This window comes from Camelus ferus, chromosome 2 (assembly GCF_009834535.1).
Source record: "Camelus ferus isolate YT-003-E chromosome 2, BCGSAC_Cfer_1.0, whole genome shotgun sequence".
Lineage (NCBI taxonomy): Eukaryota > Metazoa > Chordata > Mammalia > Artiodactyla > Camelidae > Camelus > Camelus ferus.
The window spans coordinates 86,111,527-86,129,537 of NC_045697.1; the positions used below are offsets into that span (position 1 = coordinate 86,111,527).

The 18,011-nt window shown below is 35.7% G+C and overlaps 2 protein-coding genes across 3 annotated transcripts in view; both read right to left on the reverse strand.

Annotated features, from left to right (window-relative positions):
- Positions 1-3: 3 nt before the first annotated feature.
- On the reverse strand, positions 4-7,795 carry CCNA2 (cyclin A2). Its single transcript, XM_006180700.3, has 8 exons — positions 5,669-7,795; positions 4,644-4,884; positions 3,219-3,331; positions 2,802-3,025; positions 1,961-2,168; positions 1,414-1,527; positions 830-963; positions 4-331 (listed from the first exon to the last, which is right to left on the reverse strand). The coding sequence occupies exons 1-8, from the start codon at positions 5,879-5,881 to the stop codon at positions 283-285; spliced, it is 1,296 nt and encodes a 431-aa protein (XP_006180762.1). The 5' UTR covers positions 5,882-7,795; the 3' UTR covers positions 4-282.
- Positions 7,796-7,809: 14 nt separating this feature from the next.
- Positions 7,810-18,011, reverse strand: part of BBS7 (Bardet-Biedl syndrome 7) — a 35,393-nt gene continuing 25,191 nt past the window's right edge. For both annotated transcript variants that reach the window (XM_032462700.1, XM_032462706.1), the window contains 6 exons: positions 15,706-15,845; positions 13,515-13,679; positions 10,512-10,621; positions 10,258-10,361; positions 9,988-10,111; positions 7,810-8,202 (listed from right to left, as the gene is read on the reverse strand). In XM_032462700.1, coding sequence (XP_032318591.1) covers positions 8,069-8,202; positions 9,988-10,111; positions 10,258-10,361; positions 10,512-10,621; positions 13,515-13,679; positions 15,706-15,845 — 777 coding nt within the window. In that variant the 3' untranslated portion in view covers positions 7,810-8,068. The remainder of the gene's footprint in view (positions 8,203-9,987; positions 10,112-10,257; positions 10,362-10,511; positions 10,622-13,514; positions 13,680-15,705; positions 15,846-18,011) is intronic.

Here is an 18,011-nt window from a genome sequence, read left to right on the forward strand (position 1 = left end):
AACCAAGTTTTCCAAATCAATTTATTAATTCTTATTATCCTGACAGCTGGCATCATTAATACTTTAACAAAACCACTTAAAATTAGCCAAATATCTAAGATACTTACATGTACAAAAGATATACAAATTAAAACCATTTAAGAAGTAATAGATACCATAATTTGTACTTGACCACAAGTTCTGTATTCAGAAATGATTGTAAAATTAAAACCTAAGATAAAATCTGTACACCATATACTTTGAGTGATTTACATCTTAGAAAACAAAGGCAGTCTTTCACTGTTACACATTTAGTGTCTCTGGTGGGTTGAGGAGAGAAACACCATGATACCTGTAAGTGGGGAAAAAAATCCACATTTAGTAAACATTCATTGGGTCAATCGGATCATGAAATGAAACATACCAGAAACTCAGAAATGCTATTTCTGTCTACTTGAGTTAAGAATTATAAAATCATTGTCTGGTAGCCCAAACATGTATGGGCACCCCGTTCCTTTTCCCTCCTCCAAGGACAGGAAGGGGGTAGGGTATAGCTCAGGGGTAGAGTGCCTGCTTAGCATGCACAAGGTCCTGGGTTCAATCCCTAGTACCTCCACTGAAATAAATACATATAAATAAACAAACCTAATCCCCCACTCAAAACAAAACAGGACAGAAAGCATTAACTACAGCCTATTCAAAACACCTGGCCTGCTAAGAGAACAGCTTAAGGAGGCTGTGCCTGATCTGTCACTCCCTTAATAATTAAGTTCAAATGTCAACGATCTCTGAACCATATGATAGCCTGGAAAAGCAAGCTTCTTTAATATCTATTCATGTTAATTCTTACTTTGGATTTTTGTACTTTTCTCTTATCGACTGTTGTGCATGCTGTGGTGCTTTGAGGTAGGTCTGGTGAAGGTCCATGAGACAAGGCTTAAGAGTTTCCAGCGTATATCCAGTCTTTTGTACTAATGATTCAGGCTACAGGAGGGAGTAGAAAGCCATTGAGTTTGTTTTTAGTAACAGACAATAAACGCAACAAGGTAGTAGTTGGCATTAAGCTTGAGTTTTGTTAAACTTCAGTACTAACAAATCCAACTAACAGATCTTCCAATTTTCTCAAGCTATTAGTCCATCTCTTTTGCTGATTTTGATCAGTTTTTACTATTTTCCCTGCCAGCAGCAGGTCTCATGGCCCAAATTCTTTGAGCACACCTTTCACATCCAAGTAATAAGCTTTCTACCTAACAAACAGATACTATTAAACAAGTAAGACTAAGACGCTTTAAACAGTGTGGATGGTTGAACAACTTTTCCAGGTCAGTACATCCAGACAACCATCAGTTGTATCGGGTGATTATTTAACTTGTGTGGCACAAGCATTTAAGTGACAAGTCACGAGGTAGCGTGTAAAGACGTCGTTGTACATACCCAGCTTTGTCCCGTGACTGTGTAGAGTGCTAAGTGAAAGGCTGCTCCAGCGATGACTGATGGCAAATACTTCAGATATGGGTCAGCATCTATCAAACTTAACTCTCCCAAAAACTGGAATGAAAGAGTAAATATACTTTGTAATCATAAGAGCTGTGGAATTCAAACCTCAGGTTCTTGCCTTCTGACCCCTTTTTTTGTCTTAAGATTAGCTCTATAGCAACCATAGTAAGAAATCTCCATAGCCACATCTTTAAATATATCCACTATCTTAGTGCTTTGTTTCATTCTCATCCTGTATTTTTCCTTGTAATAGCTCTAAAAACAACTCTTTTGGCTACCATTTCCCAAGACTGCATCCTCATACCACTACTTCTAGTGTTTTCACAATTTATATTTCTCTTGCCAATGATAGGCTGTCTTCCATACTGCAGCACTCATCTGTGCCCAGAATACTAAATCCCTTGACTAAGGCTGTATAATGAAACTAGGGCTTGCCCCTAGTTATGACCTTAGATCTTCATTCAACAAAATGAAAAGAACTTACCATTGCTAAACTTTCAACTTTGCAGTTTGCAGACTGCTGGTGTAGAAAGTACTGGGTAAGAAACTGATTTATTGTTGGTGCAGCTAAGTCAAAAGCAAGGACTTTCAAAACTAGGTGCTCCATTCTCAGAACTTGTTTCTTGGTATAAGTGTCATCGGTAATGTATACAAATTCTGCTACTTCTGGCGGGTATATTTCTTCAAACTTTCTACAGTGGAAGAAATTTTAAGTAATCAGTCCATCTAAAGGAAAAGCAATTTGTTTATCCCCCTTGAAATCCCTTAAGCAAAATAAATGGGATGAACCCAAAACCTATACCCTGAACCAGTTGCCTGTTTTCACTGATACTTGGCCATTTCTAGCGGAGATTGGGTAAATGCTAATTAGAAGACCCAAATATTTCTCCACTGCAGTCAAAAGAAATAAATGAGAGGCACAAGACTTCCCAAGATGGGAACAATACCAGAGTTCAAATAACTGAAAATTCAGGTTATTTTCTCAGAAAAATAAATGCTTTATATTTTAGTTTTCATGCCTTGATGAAAAGATGAGATTTTGCTTATATGCTAGAAAGTACTTTACAATGGAAGGAACCACACTTTGTAATGCAGTCCCAGTGTATTAATAAAATGTCACCAGTCTCCAGGTTCACTCAAGAAGGTACCCCGAAATCCAGTAATGTCCTAAATTTTAAAAGTTTCATCCACACCACCCCTAAAATAGTTGCTGACTCTCTGCCTTGTGTAGTATGTTAAAAATCGCACTTTAAAAACCACAATTTCTCCCCTACACAAACAGTACTACTAACCACTTTTAATCCAACAAACCAAGTTGGACTTACGAGGCTAACAGCATAGCAGCAGTGCCCACAAGCTGAAGTTTTCCTCTCAACACAGACATCGATGAAAGAAACCTGTCAATGTAGTTCACAGCCAAATGCAGGGTCTCATTCTGTAGTTTATATTCTTCTCCTACTTCAACTAACCAGTCCACGAGGATAGCCCTCATACTGTTAGTAATGTCTGGCTGTTTCTTCATGTAACCCACTTTAGGCTTACATTTAACCTGTTGAGAAAGTTACTTAGTATAGTGTTAAAATTGCAATTAGATTATTCTGCCATTAACAGATGCTACATGCTACAAACATAAGTATAGCATAAGAGTACTCCACAGGCAGTTAAAAACTTGAAAACATTATCCTCTCAATTTCACTTCAACAGAGTGAATAAAGTATGAAGTGGATTCAGAGAGCCTTTACCTCCATTTCCCTAAGGTATGTGTGAATGTCCTCGTGGTAGTCTGGTACTTCATTAACACTCACTGGCTTTTCATCTTCCAGTACAATTGACATGTCCATAGTATGTGGTGACTCTGGGAGAATTCAAAAGTACAATGAAGTTCACTTTCAATTTTCTACTTAATAGCGAAGTTAAATTTAATAGTTAAACTGAATAGCTAAAAGTGATTGCCCTTGTAAAGAGGCCCATACTACCAAAGTATTTATTTTATCCAGCTAAAATCTTTTTATGACAAAGTACATAGAAGATTTCATTCTGATTTTAGTACCTCTGTTCACTTAGCTTTGGAATAATTTTAATTAAAAAGAAAAAATACTGATAGGCCATTAACAGGAAAATGAGTTTGAGGAGCAGGTATTATTTTAAAGTATCATTCATCTCCCATGACAGGAATACAGTTCTGTTAGGACAAAGCTAAAATCCAAGTTTTGAGATATCAAGGATTTGTCACAAGAGTTTGCAGAACCCCAAAGTCTGACATACTCAAAGCACAGTCTAGGCAATAACTAGAAGCAGTGCTAACAAATGTGTTAAAAGAGAAAATTAGATTTGTTATATGTTCACACATATTAACACTACAATCAATGGGTGATTCTTTTTTTTGTAAATTTAAATTATTTTTAGAGGCAAAGAATATCACCCATTATTCTTACTTCAGGGTTTACTTTCAGGTTAAAATCTGTTGCAAATTTTAAATAAAAATACACAAAATTATTTTATTTCCAAAGGACTTCCCTGCTCCTCCCAGACCACCCCTCATCAATAGAACTAAACTGAGAATGGATTTCATGAACTGTCCAGTGACTCAATAGCCTGATGGCAAAGAAGCAGCATAAACTGTAGGCAGAGTCGTTTGCAGCAGCTACTCTATATTACATGTGGTTAAATGCAAACATTCATGGTTCAACTACTAACTCACAGGACAATGGCCTCCTCTGGTATCAGAGGATTACTTAGACTGGTTTTACAGAAACAAAATTTTAAAGCTGTAAGAGATGTTGGCTGTCACAAAGCTGCATCCTCAAATAGCACTTTCTGAAGTGGTAATGTACAAAATGAGTCTTAAGAATAAAAGTAAATATATTCTCCCAACCAAGCATACATTTCCAGGGTCAGATTAAAGTGAGTGAGATCTAATTCTGGGATGAAATTGATGTGATTAGCAGTGTACCAAAAGGACCAGATTAGGATCCTTTTGTAGGTCACTAGGTCTCATATTAGCTGTGAGGTCTGAGATAAGTCACACCCTTTCTAAAGTTGATACATTAAACCTAACAATGTAGAAAGGATCCGGTAAAATAATGTCTTAAAAGACAGAATATAATTAATCCAATCTATTTAATAATTATAACTACATTGATTTGATATAGATACTGTAAACTTACCAAAACTACCATCCATTGGGTAATCAAGAGGTACCAGTGGTTTTCTTGGTCCAGGTAAAGTAATAGCTGAATTAAACGCCAAGACATCTTCACTTTCTGGTTTTTTAGATTCAGCTGGCCTCTTCTGAGTCTCTTCTGCTTCATCCACATGAATGGTAAATGGAGGCTGTTTACTGTTTGCTTTCCAGGGAGGAACAGTGACATGCTCATCATTTATAGGAAGATCCTTAAGAGGTGCAACCTAAAAAATAAATAACTGGCTTTGAGCCTATTAATGGTTTTGCTTTTATCCCCTTACCGGTCTCAGCCTCTGAGTTTACTCCCAAATGCATTATCAGGAAAATTAAACTTTCTGGGGCAAAATCCAGGCAAGGAAATTTGAGTAGTTGGAGAAACAAGGGATGTTCTAATTTGTCACAGGCATTCCTGGAAAGGTTTTAGAGTCATGCTAAGTGGAATTATGCAAAATTAATCAAGGCCACGAGATGGGTGGAGTGGCAGGCAGAAAGATGACATAATTTAGGAAAGAAATGGCAACAAAGTGGTTCACCTCTCTCGCCCCAGGGTGGAGCAACAGAGCAAATCCGGTAAGATGGCGGAATTGACCAAAAGCAAAGTATTTTTTATACCCTTTCCCAAAATAAGAGATAATGTCTTAACTATATGGGGAGGATGAAGGAGGTCCGGGCAGTGCCTGGGGCTTAAAAGTCGAGAGAAAGGCGCGGAGGCGGGTAAAGACCACACTCACGTTGCAGGGCTTGGTTTGACCCCATTATCTATAGAAAAATACTCCCAACAGAGAGCAAACAGGCAGCATAAATGCATAGTGCTGGCAGGGAGAGTAGTGGGTGAAACTAATGGGAGTAACGTGGCATCCCACACTCCAGAAAACCAGGGGTCAAGGGACTCTAAACCCTGGCCTCCCGCAAAAAGCCCAGCGAATGCTTTCTAGCCACTCTGCCGGCTAAATCCACGCAAAATTCCCGCTCGGCCCACCGTCGGACAGATATCGCTCATCTCTTTACCCGTCGCGTCTTAGGCCTCTGCTGTGGCGCTGCACCCCGCGAGTTACCAGCCTTCAATACCGCCAGCCCAGCCCGGGTCCGAGGCTGCTGGGCGGGCGCCGCTTTCTCGGGGTTGATGTTCTCCTGGTCCTCCTGGAGCGCCGCCTGCTGCAATGTTAGCAGCGCCGAGCCCGACTCGCGGGCCGCAGGCCCGGGCGCGGAGCTGCCCAACATCACTGCTCCCAGGGGCGCGGCGGGATCAGCCTGCGGCGCCAAGCAGCGTGCACTTCGTTCCGCCGACCCCGCCAAGGAACACTCCAGCCGTACCCGTCAGCCACAGCCCGGGCCAGCCTGCCCGCCTGCTTGGGATCGCGTAGGGCCGAGGAGGTTCCAAAAGGCGGAGGCAGGCACTGCGGGCGTGGAGAGTCAAGGACGCCCCCGAAATGAAGCGAGCAGCCCGCCGGAGCGGCGGCTGTTCATGCAGTTCAAGTATCCCGCGACTATTGAAATGGACCAATGAAAAGGGCCGAGACCCGTGACGTCACTCGGGGCGACGCGGTCGCAGGCGAGTGAAGGCGGCTGCGAAGGCAACCGAGCAGGGGCGGAGCGCGGCGAAGAAATGTCGAACGGCGGCAGGAGGAAGTCCGCCTGCGCCGGGCGGAGAGGCGGGGCCAAAGTTTACGGTAACTTTAACACAGCCAGTAGGCGGTTCCTGTCTCAGGGCAAGGGCTGTCTCTAGAATAAACTGAATTAAACTTTAGCATTTATTAGTGGGCTGCCCAGGCCTTCAATCCTAGGACCTCCAATTAGTTTGACTATTTTCCCAAGGTCTAAAACTGATCCGGCCATTTACTGGCCTGGTGGTCTTGTTCAAATTATTCAATGTCTCCAATTCTCGGTTTTCTTATGTTAATTAGGAGTAATAACATCTGCGCATTACACAGTTGTCGTTAGTATTAAATACCGTGCGTAAATCATTTAACACGCTGCTCGAGTAACTGATACTCAAGTGGGAGACTATAATGTCATCATACCATTTAGGTGTTTCCTCACAGTCTTATGCTTTTTTATTTTTCCTAATGAAGATGCAATTAATTTAAGGTGCCACCTTCAACTACTGCTGATATGTATAACCGATAGTAAGATACTACAAGAAATAGAACTTTTTTCCCCAAGCTGTGGCAGCCAACAATAAAGCACCAAGTAAAATTCTAGTGACCTAGATATAATTGTGTTCAATTTTGTTTAAATATAGTAAAAATGACTTATTTTTAAGTCAATTTAAATTTTAAGTTAATTTAATATGACTTATTAAAATAAAACTCTTAGCAATATGTGCCTTTAACAAATTTTCACATTTAATGTACAAGGTTTGCACATAACTAACAAATAAAATGGTATATAATTAAGCAGCATTCTTGTTTTCCAACAAATTCATGACTGCCCTTCTTGAAAACATAAATTGCTTATTTCCTATTAAAATCCTTATGTTATTTTTAAAACCTTTAAATACAATCACCTGAATATGAATGAATGTGAATTAAGATTAATGAACAAAAATTCTGTAGCCTTAATGTCTTATTTCCCTCCGTATATGATAAAAAGGAAATTAGTGGATACTAGTTTAGGAAAACCTAAGAAGCTAGCATTATTTCTGCACTATATACATTTAGTACACTTGTATAGCCCTACTGGTTACAGCACATCAAGTTAAGATCCCCTCAAACTGCAAATTCTGATTTCTCTGGCCACAATTTATAGCACTAAGCCAACTCAAGTATTTCACAAACTGAACGTGGGTTACAAAACATTACCAGGCAAGAGTGAAATCAGCTGCAAATCAACCTCAATTCCTAGAAGAAATAATTTATAGGTTATTTCTCCTGGTTGACAACATACATAGTGACCAGAACACAATCCAGGCATCAGGATTTGGGTCCCACCTTTACAAAATAATACCATATCCTCTCAAACACTCAACCCACTGAGAATCAGTTCTCTTATATGATTTGACAAAATAGTCATAAATATGTGTTGTGAAGATCAAATGAGATAACATTTGTAAACACATTCTGAAAACTGTAAAGCAGTTTATACATATGTGTGTTAGCTTGTTAATTATTTGAATATATTTTTATTTTCTAAATAGTATTTGATTTAAAAGTTAAAACATCCACTTGAAAAAATTCATTAAAATTCCTTATAATCATTCCACTTTTGTTTTAAAAATAAACATTCTCTTTATCTTTAAAAAGTTCTACTTGTCAAAAAAAAGCATTACTAAAAAAACTTGTATCTCACATATTTTAGATGATATTAAAAAGCATATGAAATAAAAGAATGTAAAGATAGTCTGTAATTCTGTTTTAACATTTCTCATTTAAACAGACAACTTCTTTGGAACTTTACCTCGTTTATATTTCATGCAGCATCGAAGAAAGCAATCAATGCATTTTGGTCATAACTGTCCAGAATCTCCAGTAAAAGAGGCACTTTTGTTTTCACATTGGTGCCTTTGAACTTGAACTTATCTATGAAAAGATCAGTGATCATGCCTATAAAGAAAAAATATTAATTTCCTGTCATTGATTAGTTTTAGTAATGACACATTATTTAATGAAAGTGACTGCTTGAAAATCTATTTCTAAGGACCTATAATTCCATTATTTAACACACACAAACCTAAAAGGATTGATGCATTAAAAATATTTATTTTAGGGGATTTTAAGGCAAGTTTCAAAATATAAGTCATTTGGCTAATAATCCTCTTAACAATTGGTTACAAGCTATTAATTCAGACAATCAACTCCTGGCCAGTTTTGAACTGCTATTGGTATATATAAAATCACAACAATCTGACCATTTTGATATAATGTTGACAGACTGTTCACAACAGTTTTATTTGAATGAAAATATCCCATCTATATGTTGACCATTCTTAGGGTTTGGCTTAAAAGAAAATATTTCTAGAGTCAAAGATCTGGGCAAATTATTTCACTTTTGAGTTTCACATATGTATAGTGGGAATAATTCAATCCTTTATCCAAAACCCTTGATGCAAGATGTGTTTCAAAATTTTTCATATTTTAGAAAGATAATAAAAAGAATATACCATAATATACCATATATATGGCATAATACTTGTGGAAAGTGAGTGGCAGCATCTGATAACATTTCTGCAATAAAATATATGAATATTCATGCTAAGTGGAATTAAAAAACTATAAATAACTTCGTATCAGTTTAAGTGAGATTTTGTTATTAAATTAATTCAGATCAAGTCAGATTTATTGCCAAATGATTTATGAAAAAAGTTTTTAATTTCAAAGCTTCCTGGGCTTTGGAATTAGTGACAAGAGATGGAGATTCTCTACCACCCATTTTCTAAACTGCTGTGAGGATAAAAGATCATGTGCTTGCCATACAGTAAATATTAAGATAGTAGATATTATTGTTATAGTTTATGAGCAAGTCTCTGAGTATAAAATATATTCATTAGGTAGGCTTAAGGATCAATATGGACTGATGATACCAACTGACTTTCTAGAAGACTTGGCGTAGTGCAAAAAGCATGCATTTTGGGGCAAGCAGGTTTCAGTGAAGGCCCTGCCACTAACTACCTATGTGACAACAAATTCTTTAGTCTCAGATTTCAGTTAAAAAATGTGAAAAACAGAGATAACACCATCTACTTGCAGAGCTGTTATTAGGTTTAAATATCTCACCTGATTAAAAAGATGTTATAAATAAATGGGTATGCTATACACAATAGGTCTCATGTAAAGATTTCAAAAAAATCTTTTTCTTAAGCTGCTCCTTCCTCCCTCCTTCTCTGCCTCCCCTGTCTCCCTCTTGCTTTTTCAGTACAGTTTGTGAAACTCCCATCTTATCACCACCAAAGCAAAATGTTTTGAACTGTAAATTGACATTGCATGTGTACAGCCCTTATTAAATTTCACCTAAAAAATGTTAAATGCTGCATTTTGTTATTCAAAACAGCAACAATACCTCAAAATTATTTGTGTGAAATATAGCCTAAATTGTAATACTTCATAAGTTATATTCATTTCACACCAGGTTTCTTCATATATATATATATAGATTAATTCATTGCATTACACTTATTCCATTTCTTAACATTTACTTGCTTTTTACCAAGTAAAAACATTAAACATCAAAATTAACTCAACAAAATGAATATATTGTGCAAAAAATTGGTTACTGGTTCATGATGCTGTAATCTTTGCCTGTTTCCTCCTGCCCAGCTTCTCTCACGTGACCCTGAATAAATAGCCAGTAGAAAAGAAATATAACAAGGTATTCTAGAATAGTCCACTAACCATAGAGTCTTTCAAGATGTGCAGGTTGCTTTTTGTATTCTTCCTGTAGGTGATCTGCCTCTTCTAGAATACAGCGATATTCTGGTATCAGAAAGTCTGTGTTTCCCTCATGAACCTGCAATTCCTTATTTAAAAACAGAAGTACCTTAAAGTTCAAAATTCAATCCAGTATAAAGTGGATTTAAAGTGGTAAAACTTTAAAATCTTTACAATTTTAGAAATCCCATCACAACAAAATAATGATCATGAGTCCATAACATACATACTTACTTTTAAAGCATCAATTAACTGCACTTTCTTAGCCAAAAGCAACTGGTACTCCAGCTTTGGGTGGATTAGCTTTAATGTGTGTTTGACTGATACTTCATTTATCTCTGGAAAAAGTTGAGCCAGGCAGAATTAGATAAGTCACTATGATTAGAAACATTCTTATTGTAACAAAAACAACAAAACAAAACAAAACAAGCAAACAAAAAAAAACCCATAAAAAAAGATTCATTTTTGTTTGGTTGGGTTTTTTTTACCGTAAGATATGTTGAGGTTAATTTTCCTTTTTGTAGCTTCTTTAGAGAGCACATCTTTTAGGATGGATATAGTAGAAATGTTGTCAGATTTAAAAACTCCTTCGCCTTTTCTATAAAATTAATATTTTTTAAAAGAACAGCTTTAGAAGGAAATACATCTGACAAATATGTCCAACTAATACATATTTTGTAACTAGTACTAGTCTTTAGATTTCAGTTGATTTTAGATTTCTTTATAGACATATCTCATTATTAATATAAAATGTATTTAAACATGTAAGCTTTTACTGTTATATTAATTTAAGTTCTGAACATACTTGTAAAACTAAATAAAAGATGTTAGATATATGACCCCTAAAGATATAATTTATATAAGTCCTTCATTTAAAATAACATTTTCCTTCATTTTCACTAATAAAATTTTCAATAACTTATGTATATAAAATGCATTTAGAATGGCTTATTTACATGTAAGTATGTTTTTCTTTGATGTAATCACATAATTACAGCATGACTTGACACTTAAGTTGATATCAAACCTAAGAGTAACATCTGTTCCTCCATGCCCAGGATCCAATGCCACTTCTTATCTCACAGGACCCTTCTTTTTCTTTAGGGAATGCCTCCTTCTCTTTGTCTCTCACCCTTCTCAAACTATAAAGTTTCACTGGCACTGGCCTCAACCCCATTTCTGGGACTTTAGGAGGAAGATTTTAGCAGCATATTGCATACCCCTGACCACAGTGGTTCACAACTCAACAATGATACTCAATCCTGGGACTTTTAATAGCACTAGTGGGAAAGAGAGGCTCTATGGTGGCTGAAAAGATGTAAAGCTGGATGCAGCTGCTGGTGGGCCCCATGGCACTACATAAGAAAGCCAAGAAAAGACAAAAATAGAGCTGGGCAATGGAAAGGGATAAAGTCTTGATGACATCAGTTAAACCACTAATCCAGTTATGCTTGAGGCAGATTACTGCTAATCTTTCAAGCTATATGAGCCAATAAATTCTTTTGACTTGGTTAGGAGTGCATGCATTTGGTTCCTTTTCATGATAACCAAAATTTTCCTAATTAATACATACCAACTTTCATATATTCAGTGTTGCCTTTTCATTTGGTTTTATATTGACTAGCTGTAGGCAAATGCTAATTCTTTTTTCTAGAAAGATGAATAATGCACACTTATTTTGATCCCAATTATGTTTTAGAGATAATGAGATTTTTTTCACTAGTCTTCAATTTTAACTGATATTTAACATTAAACATGTAGAGTACCTGGCACTACATGTTTTATCTTCCTTTAATTATCACAGTTCAATGAAGTAAGTGCATTATTTCCATTTCTCAGAAAAGAGAAATGAAACTCAGAGAGTTAAGTAATCCAGCTAAGGTCAAATAGCTGATGAGTCACAGAGTCAAGATTCAAACCTAAGTATGTCTGCCTCCAAAGCACACACTTCCATACTTCTTCCATATATATGTATTTTTTTCAAGCACCCAAAAAACACTGAATATCACTATGTTCAAAGCCATATGTTACGTATTTGGAGGTTAAATACAAAGACAATTAAGAAATAAACTCTACCCAGAAGCAGAGTCTAGTTTACAGATAAGCTTACATAAAAATTATTATATACTTCAAGCAAATAACAATATCTAAGGTAGGTAAGAATAAAATGCTATGGAAAAGAAAGGAAGTCTTCAAAAATGTAGCTACTGAGTTGGGCTTTGAAATATAAGTAGAGTTTTGATATTTAAGGACACAGAATGGTAAAAAGCAAAGGTTTGCTATTATAAAAATACACAATATGCCAGGGGCCTGTCTAACTGTTTGCCATGATTAAACAGTGAGGTTCACTGTGGTACTTCAAAGCAGAAGTCATGATTGCAGGTTTAGACACAGGTAAGATCCCCTGGAAGGCACAGTGAAACACTGCCACAGAACTGATGCTAAAACCAATTAGATTTCTGGAGAGTTCTTGGCCCCAAAGGCTGCATGCAGAGGTAAAATAATATGATGACTGCTGTTTCCAGAACTCAGCATGGTGAAGTCTCAGCTAGGAAGCAGGAAGTAGACTATCTCGATAAACTACTTAGGGAAAGAATCGTTAAGAGACAGAGAGAGGCTAAGAAGCCCTCTTCCCTTACAAAAAAACAAAATTTTAAAAAAAAATCAACAAACAAACAAAACCTACAGATACAGAGAATGAGAATGTAAAGAACTTGAAGAAGTATGAGGGTACAAACTCAACGCAGACTAGAGAAATCAGCCTTACCCAAGAAGTAGGTCATTTCACATTCAGAAAAAAAGAACAAAGGAGAAAGAAATTTCAGCCGCTACTGTATTCAGAAACAGAAACTAGGGGAGCCTATGACAGATGAGCAGGGAGTGACAGTGAAGGGGGCAGGAGGGCAACTTGGAGCTTGAGAAGAGTATAGAATAATAATGACCTCCACCTCGTAACATGGTAGATTGAAAGGCCTGCAGTTCTAAGCTCTCAAGTTCTGAGCCATTTCCTACTTTTGCATAAAGAAATTCATTAGGAATTCTAATTGGAACTAGCATAAATGTTTGAATCAATTTGGGAGGGACTGCCATGTTTACAATGTCTTCATATTGATCACTACAGAATATATTACTCCATTTAATCAAGTCTTTTATAGTTCGCTTCATGTAAGTTCTACATATTTCTAATAAAGAATATCCCTACAGATTTTATATGGATATTTTGTTATTGTTATTGCTACAGTGAAAGGGTCTTTTTAAACAATTTATTTTCTAATTGGTTATTGTTGAGAATGGGAAAGAAAATCTGTCATATTCATCTTTATTCTATTATTTTTTAAACCCATTTATTCTACTTGTTTTTCAATAGATTCTCTTGAGCAGTATAGTTTTTCAATCAAATTATTTGAAAATTATTCTTGCCTCAAAATATGAAAATTTAGAAGTTCCATTTGTATAAAAACATTTGTGAACAAGTAATAAGCTTTATTCACCTGTAGGTGCTTTCAAGTTGCGTATCCAGGAAGGTGTTCTGAAAGTAAAATGTCACACATTCTCCTGCTGGAGGTTTTTCAGGAACTTCAGGCAGGCAAAACACCACCCAGGAGTGAAGTTCAGCAAAACTGAACTGGCCTGTCAAAGTCAGTGTATTCATGGGTCTGCAATTTAACAGAAGAAGTACACATTTGTGTGTGGGAATACATGGAAGGATTATATGTACTCAACACATTAACAAACAGAATTCTGCAACAGCAGTTACAAATATAAAAGCATCCATTTGATTTTTCTCAGATTAATCTTACCCATCAGATAAGTATTTTGATTTCATGAAAAAAAAAGAATGCTTATCTATTCTTACACTTTTAATATTCTGGTAAGTGACATAAATAGCTTGTTTTCATTATAACATGCTTTCCAAATACAATTCAGTTCACTCAGGCAGATTTCATTTTTTAAAAGTTCATCTAGTATTTCTACTATACAAACTACAAAACATACTTACACAAGAATCTCCTTAAGGAAAGAATCAGCATAATGTAAAGACAAAGAATTAGGCTTTTAAATAAGATAGACATGGAAGTGAAACCTTGCTCCATTATTTAGTAGCTATGTACCACTGGGCAAATTAGGGAATAATAACTTCTATCCTGCAGGATATGGAATAATACTTTCTGTCTTGCAAAATCACACATACACACAAAGGGTTAGGAAACAGATTTAAAATAAATCAAATGGATAGTTATAAAGAGTTAAGAAAATGTGAATTTATGGAATTCAGAAGGAATTTTAAGAGGACACCGAATAGAATTGACTTTTGAGATCATCCACACCAACCCTCTCATTTGCAGATGAGAAAACTAAAGCCCAGAGAGATTAAATTATTTCCCCAAAGTCACGTAGGAACCGATATAAGATTATAACCCAAGTCTCCTGATTCTCCATTTGCTGTTCCTTCCGGCACACCACTCTACTTCCATTAACAACTCTGACTTTTAAGGAGGAAGACACCACCAAAAGAATCTATTCTCTTTAATGTTTTCTGAAAATCTTCCTTCAGAACATTTCTCCTTACATCTTATTTAAATTACATATATTTAAAATTACAAGCTGTAACAGAAGAAACATAGGCTTTGGCCTCAAATCTTAGCTCTGTTTCTTATATCAACAAGTTATTTACTTTTCTAAACTTCCATTTCTCGTCTGTAAAATGGACACATTACTATGTGTCTTGCTGTAAGAATTAAATGATGATGCCCAAGCAACTAGCACAACACATGGCACAGGGACAGTATTCCATAATTGCTCATTTCTTTCCCTTCTCCTTCATTTAAGCCCATGGTATCTCCTTTGCAGGAAAGAAAGCGAAAAGCTATAGCTAGGAGGATGTTTAAGCTGGAATGGATGTCATAAATAACAGGGACTATCACAACCAGCTGCTCTATAATTAATTCCCTGAGGTGAAACAGAACAATAAGGTCCTGTTCACGAAGAACTCAAATGCTAAACAGTATTTACTCACGATAGGTGTTTGAGACAGAGAAGTGTTACTCTACTGATCTCAGAATGGGAATATATGAGAAAGATAGGAGAGTTCAACTCAAACCAGCCTCTAAAAGATGACAAAGAATTTTATATCTATTATAAATATTAATACAGGTATATATTATCCCCTGCTTTTTGAAAGTTCATTTTATACCACTTTGCTTTTATGAAGGGCCTATATTAGTACCCATTTTCCCTAACCAAAAGAAATCCAAAGAGGATTTTTGCTTTTACAAAAAAAAAAAAAAATCAAAAATAGTGTCAGCATTTGTTCTGTAGAAGTGGCACTCCCTGAGTGGTGAGAGCGGCCTCACAAAACTCCTTCTCAAGGAACTACACTCAGCATCTCAGCATCAGGCCCCCACAACTTTGACCTGTGTCTGTCAGTATCTGTGCTTTATTTGAAGTAGCCAGACATGTCCTAAGTAACTGCTTCTTTGATACATGCCAATTTAGCTTACCAAAAAAAGTTTCACAGGAACACTCTACTTTTGGATAGCAGGGAAACCTGTACATAGCATTTGAATGTTTAATTTTTTTAAAGTACCAAGAGCTACCAGAGTTTACACTATTAATATAAAAAACAAGGTTATCTGCATCATGTAATATTCTGAAAATAAACTTCTCCCTCCTTTGTCCTACCTGTCATGGTCAATAGAGTGAGTTCTTTGATGGAGTGAAAGGGGTTTGATAAGGTACTGGCGGACCTGACATGTTTTGGGTTGAATTCTTGGAGTCACGTATGCTTGAAGTGTTCCATACTGGCCTTCAATTGAGCGAATCTGATTCAACACAAAAGAAGAAAGAAAATAAGAATAATCCAGTAACATAAATGCTATCTTTAAAATTCTCAACACAGGTACTTAACCCTTAATCTCTTCTGTAATACTTGGAAGGAAAAAAATGACATTCTATTAAACAAGTACTTTTTACCATATAATAAAAGAAAAATTTTAAAGATTTTGGCAATCAAAAGCAAAATTAATCCATCTGTAAAAGTTATCCCCACTACATATTTTAGGTGATTTGTCTACACTTAGCAATGCTATGTCATTCCAAAAGACAGACATTCCCACATATCACTTTATTACACATAAAAACATAGGTGTAGAATATACTATATAAGAGTCACATACAAATGGTTAAAATTTAGACATGTTTGTAGAAGAGCTGAATCAATAACTCATACTTCATTTTCTCAGAAATGGGGGTATTATAAGATATGGCTGTTATAAAAATCTATTGACAGGAAAACATGTTTCCAAGACCTTAATTCTTTACTTTCTATGAAAATAGAGAAGCACACTCATAATCTAATTATGACATATTTGAATTAGGAAATTCTTTTGAGCTATTTTGAATATGGCTAGTTGGATATCCTGAGTATTTACAACACAGAAAACTCTAATTCATGAAACTCTGAAGACCTAATTTTAGAGGAGTTAGAAAGTGGTTCAGCTTCTCCCTCCCACCCCTCTTCTAGCTCCTCTATGTTCCAATTCATGAGATGGACTTAGTACCTCTTGTATTACAAAGGCAGCTTCTCTAATCTAATTAATCTATCAACTCATACTTTTCCTGGCAGGTGAGGTGGAAAAAAAGTTAATGTTTTACCTAAATGGGAAACATAAATCATAATTTAAAGCAATATTTTTTTGCAAATGTTACACTGAAAATATTGCTCTGAATGGGAAGAGAGAAAAGATTAAAGGAAAAAAAATACAAATAGAAAATTAAAAGTAGATCTGGGAAAGCTGTATTTAGAATTTTCTTTTCAGGGGTAAGCTTACACATAATTTTTTTCCACAATAAAACGTCATAATGCTTTCTCATTGTATAATTCATAATCATTATTTTAAAACTCTAAACAATAAAGAAAAATTAGGGTAAACATACAAGTTACCTGTTATCCTACCACCCAGAGATGATCATTATTGTTATTTTGTAGTTAACCTTTCATACATTGCTCTATGCAGGTATACAAAAACAAATATATAATTTCACATGGATAAATTCTATTTATATCATAAACATCTTTAATTTCTAATAATCACATTTTCCCCCTTATGTCTGTCTCTCCTAATACTATCACTTCCCTCCCACTCCCATCTCACCCGTACCTTCCCTCTATTGTATGACCTATCACACCAGACAGGTATGTTTCTTTTCATATCTTTCTTCATATTTATATCATTATAGATAAAAAATATATATACATATATAGAAATTTTTATGTGCATTTTGTGTTTTTCATGGAATTTGCTCCATGTTAATAGGAATAGATCAACTCATTCTTTATCGTAGCTGTGTAGTATTCCATGGAATGGATAAACAGCTTTTTATTCAAGCATTCGATTACTGAGTGTTCACTTTGGTTCCACTTTTCTGCCTCAACAAGTAATGTTTCAGTTAATTATATACATACATCGTGTATACAATACTATCATTTTATTGCTATGAAATCGATTCCTCCAAATGGGGCTATGACCTTATTGCTTTTCCAAAGTGGCCCTAACAAATTTTATTTCCTTCAGCTATGATTGAGAGTGTCCTTTTCCTTATCCTGTCACCTGGTGATACTGCTCTTTAAAAAATTTTGCCAATCTGCTAGACAAAGCAGAAACTGATTTTTGTTATTCTGAGTATGCTAATGGATAATGAGGGAGAACATCTTTTAATATTTGTTAGCTTGCTACTTTGAATCCCTCTTCTGTGAATTGCCTATCCATATTCCTCACCTATTTTCCTAATTGGGTACTCTTTCTTAGCAACTTATAGGCAGTCTTTGTATTTTGATAGTCACCCATTATCTAAAAGACAACTAAATTTCCTTCCTTTTAAAAATAACTAGGTACTTAATTCATCTGAATTTATTTTTTATAATATATGACATAAGAATCTACTTGATTTTCTTCCAGACAAATGTCAATTGTGCCAATGTCAATTTT

Coding starts and splice junctions, on each gene's coding strand:
- CCNA2 (XM_006180700.3), bottom strand. CDS start 5,881: ATGTTGGGCAGCTCCGCGCCCGGGCCTGCGGCCCGCGAGTCGGGCTCG. Junction 1,528..1,960: donor AAGTTGAAAGTTTAGCAATG/GTAAGTTCTTTT, acceptor CTTTCATTCCAG/TTTTTGGGAGAGTTAAGTTT. Junction 964..1,413: donor CAGTCACGGGACAAAGCTGG/GTATGTACAACG, acceptor TCCCTCCTGTAG/CCTGAATCATTAGTACAAAA.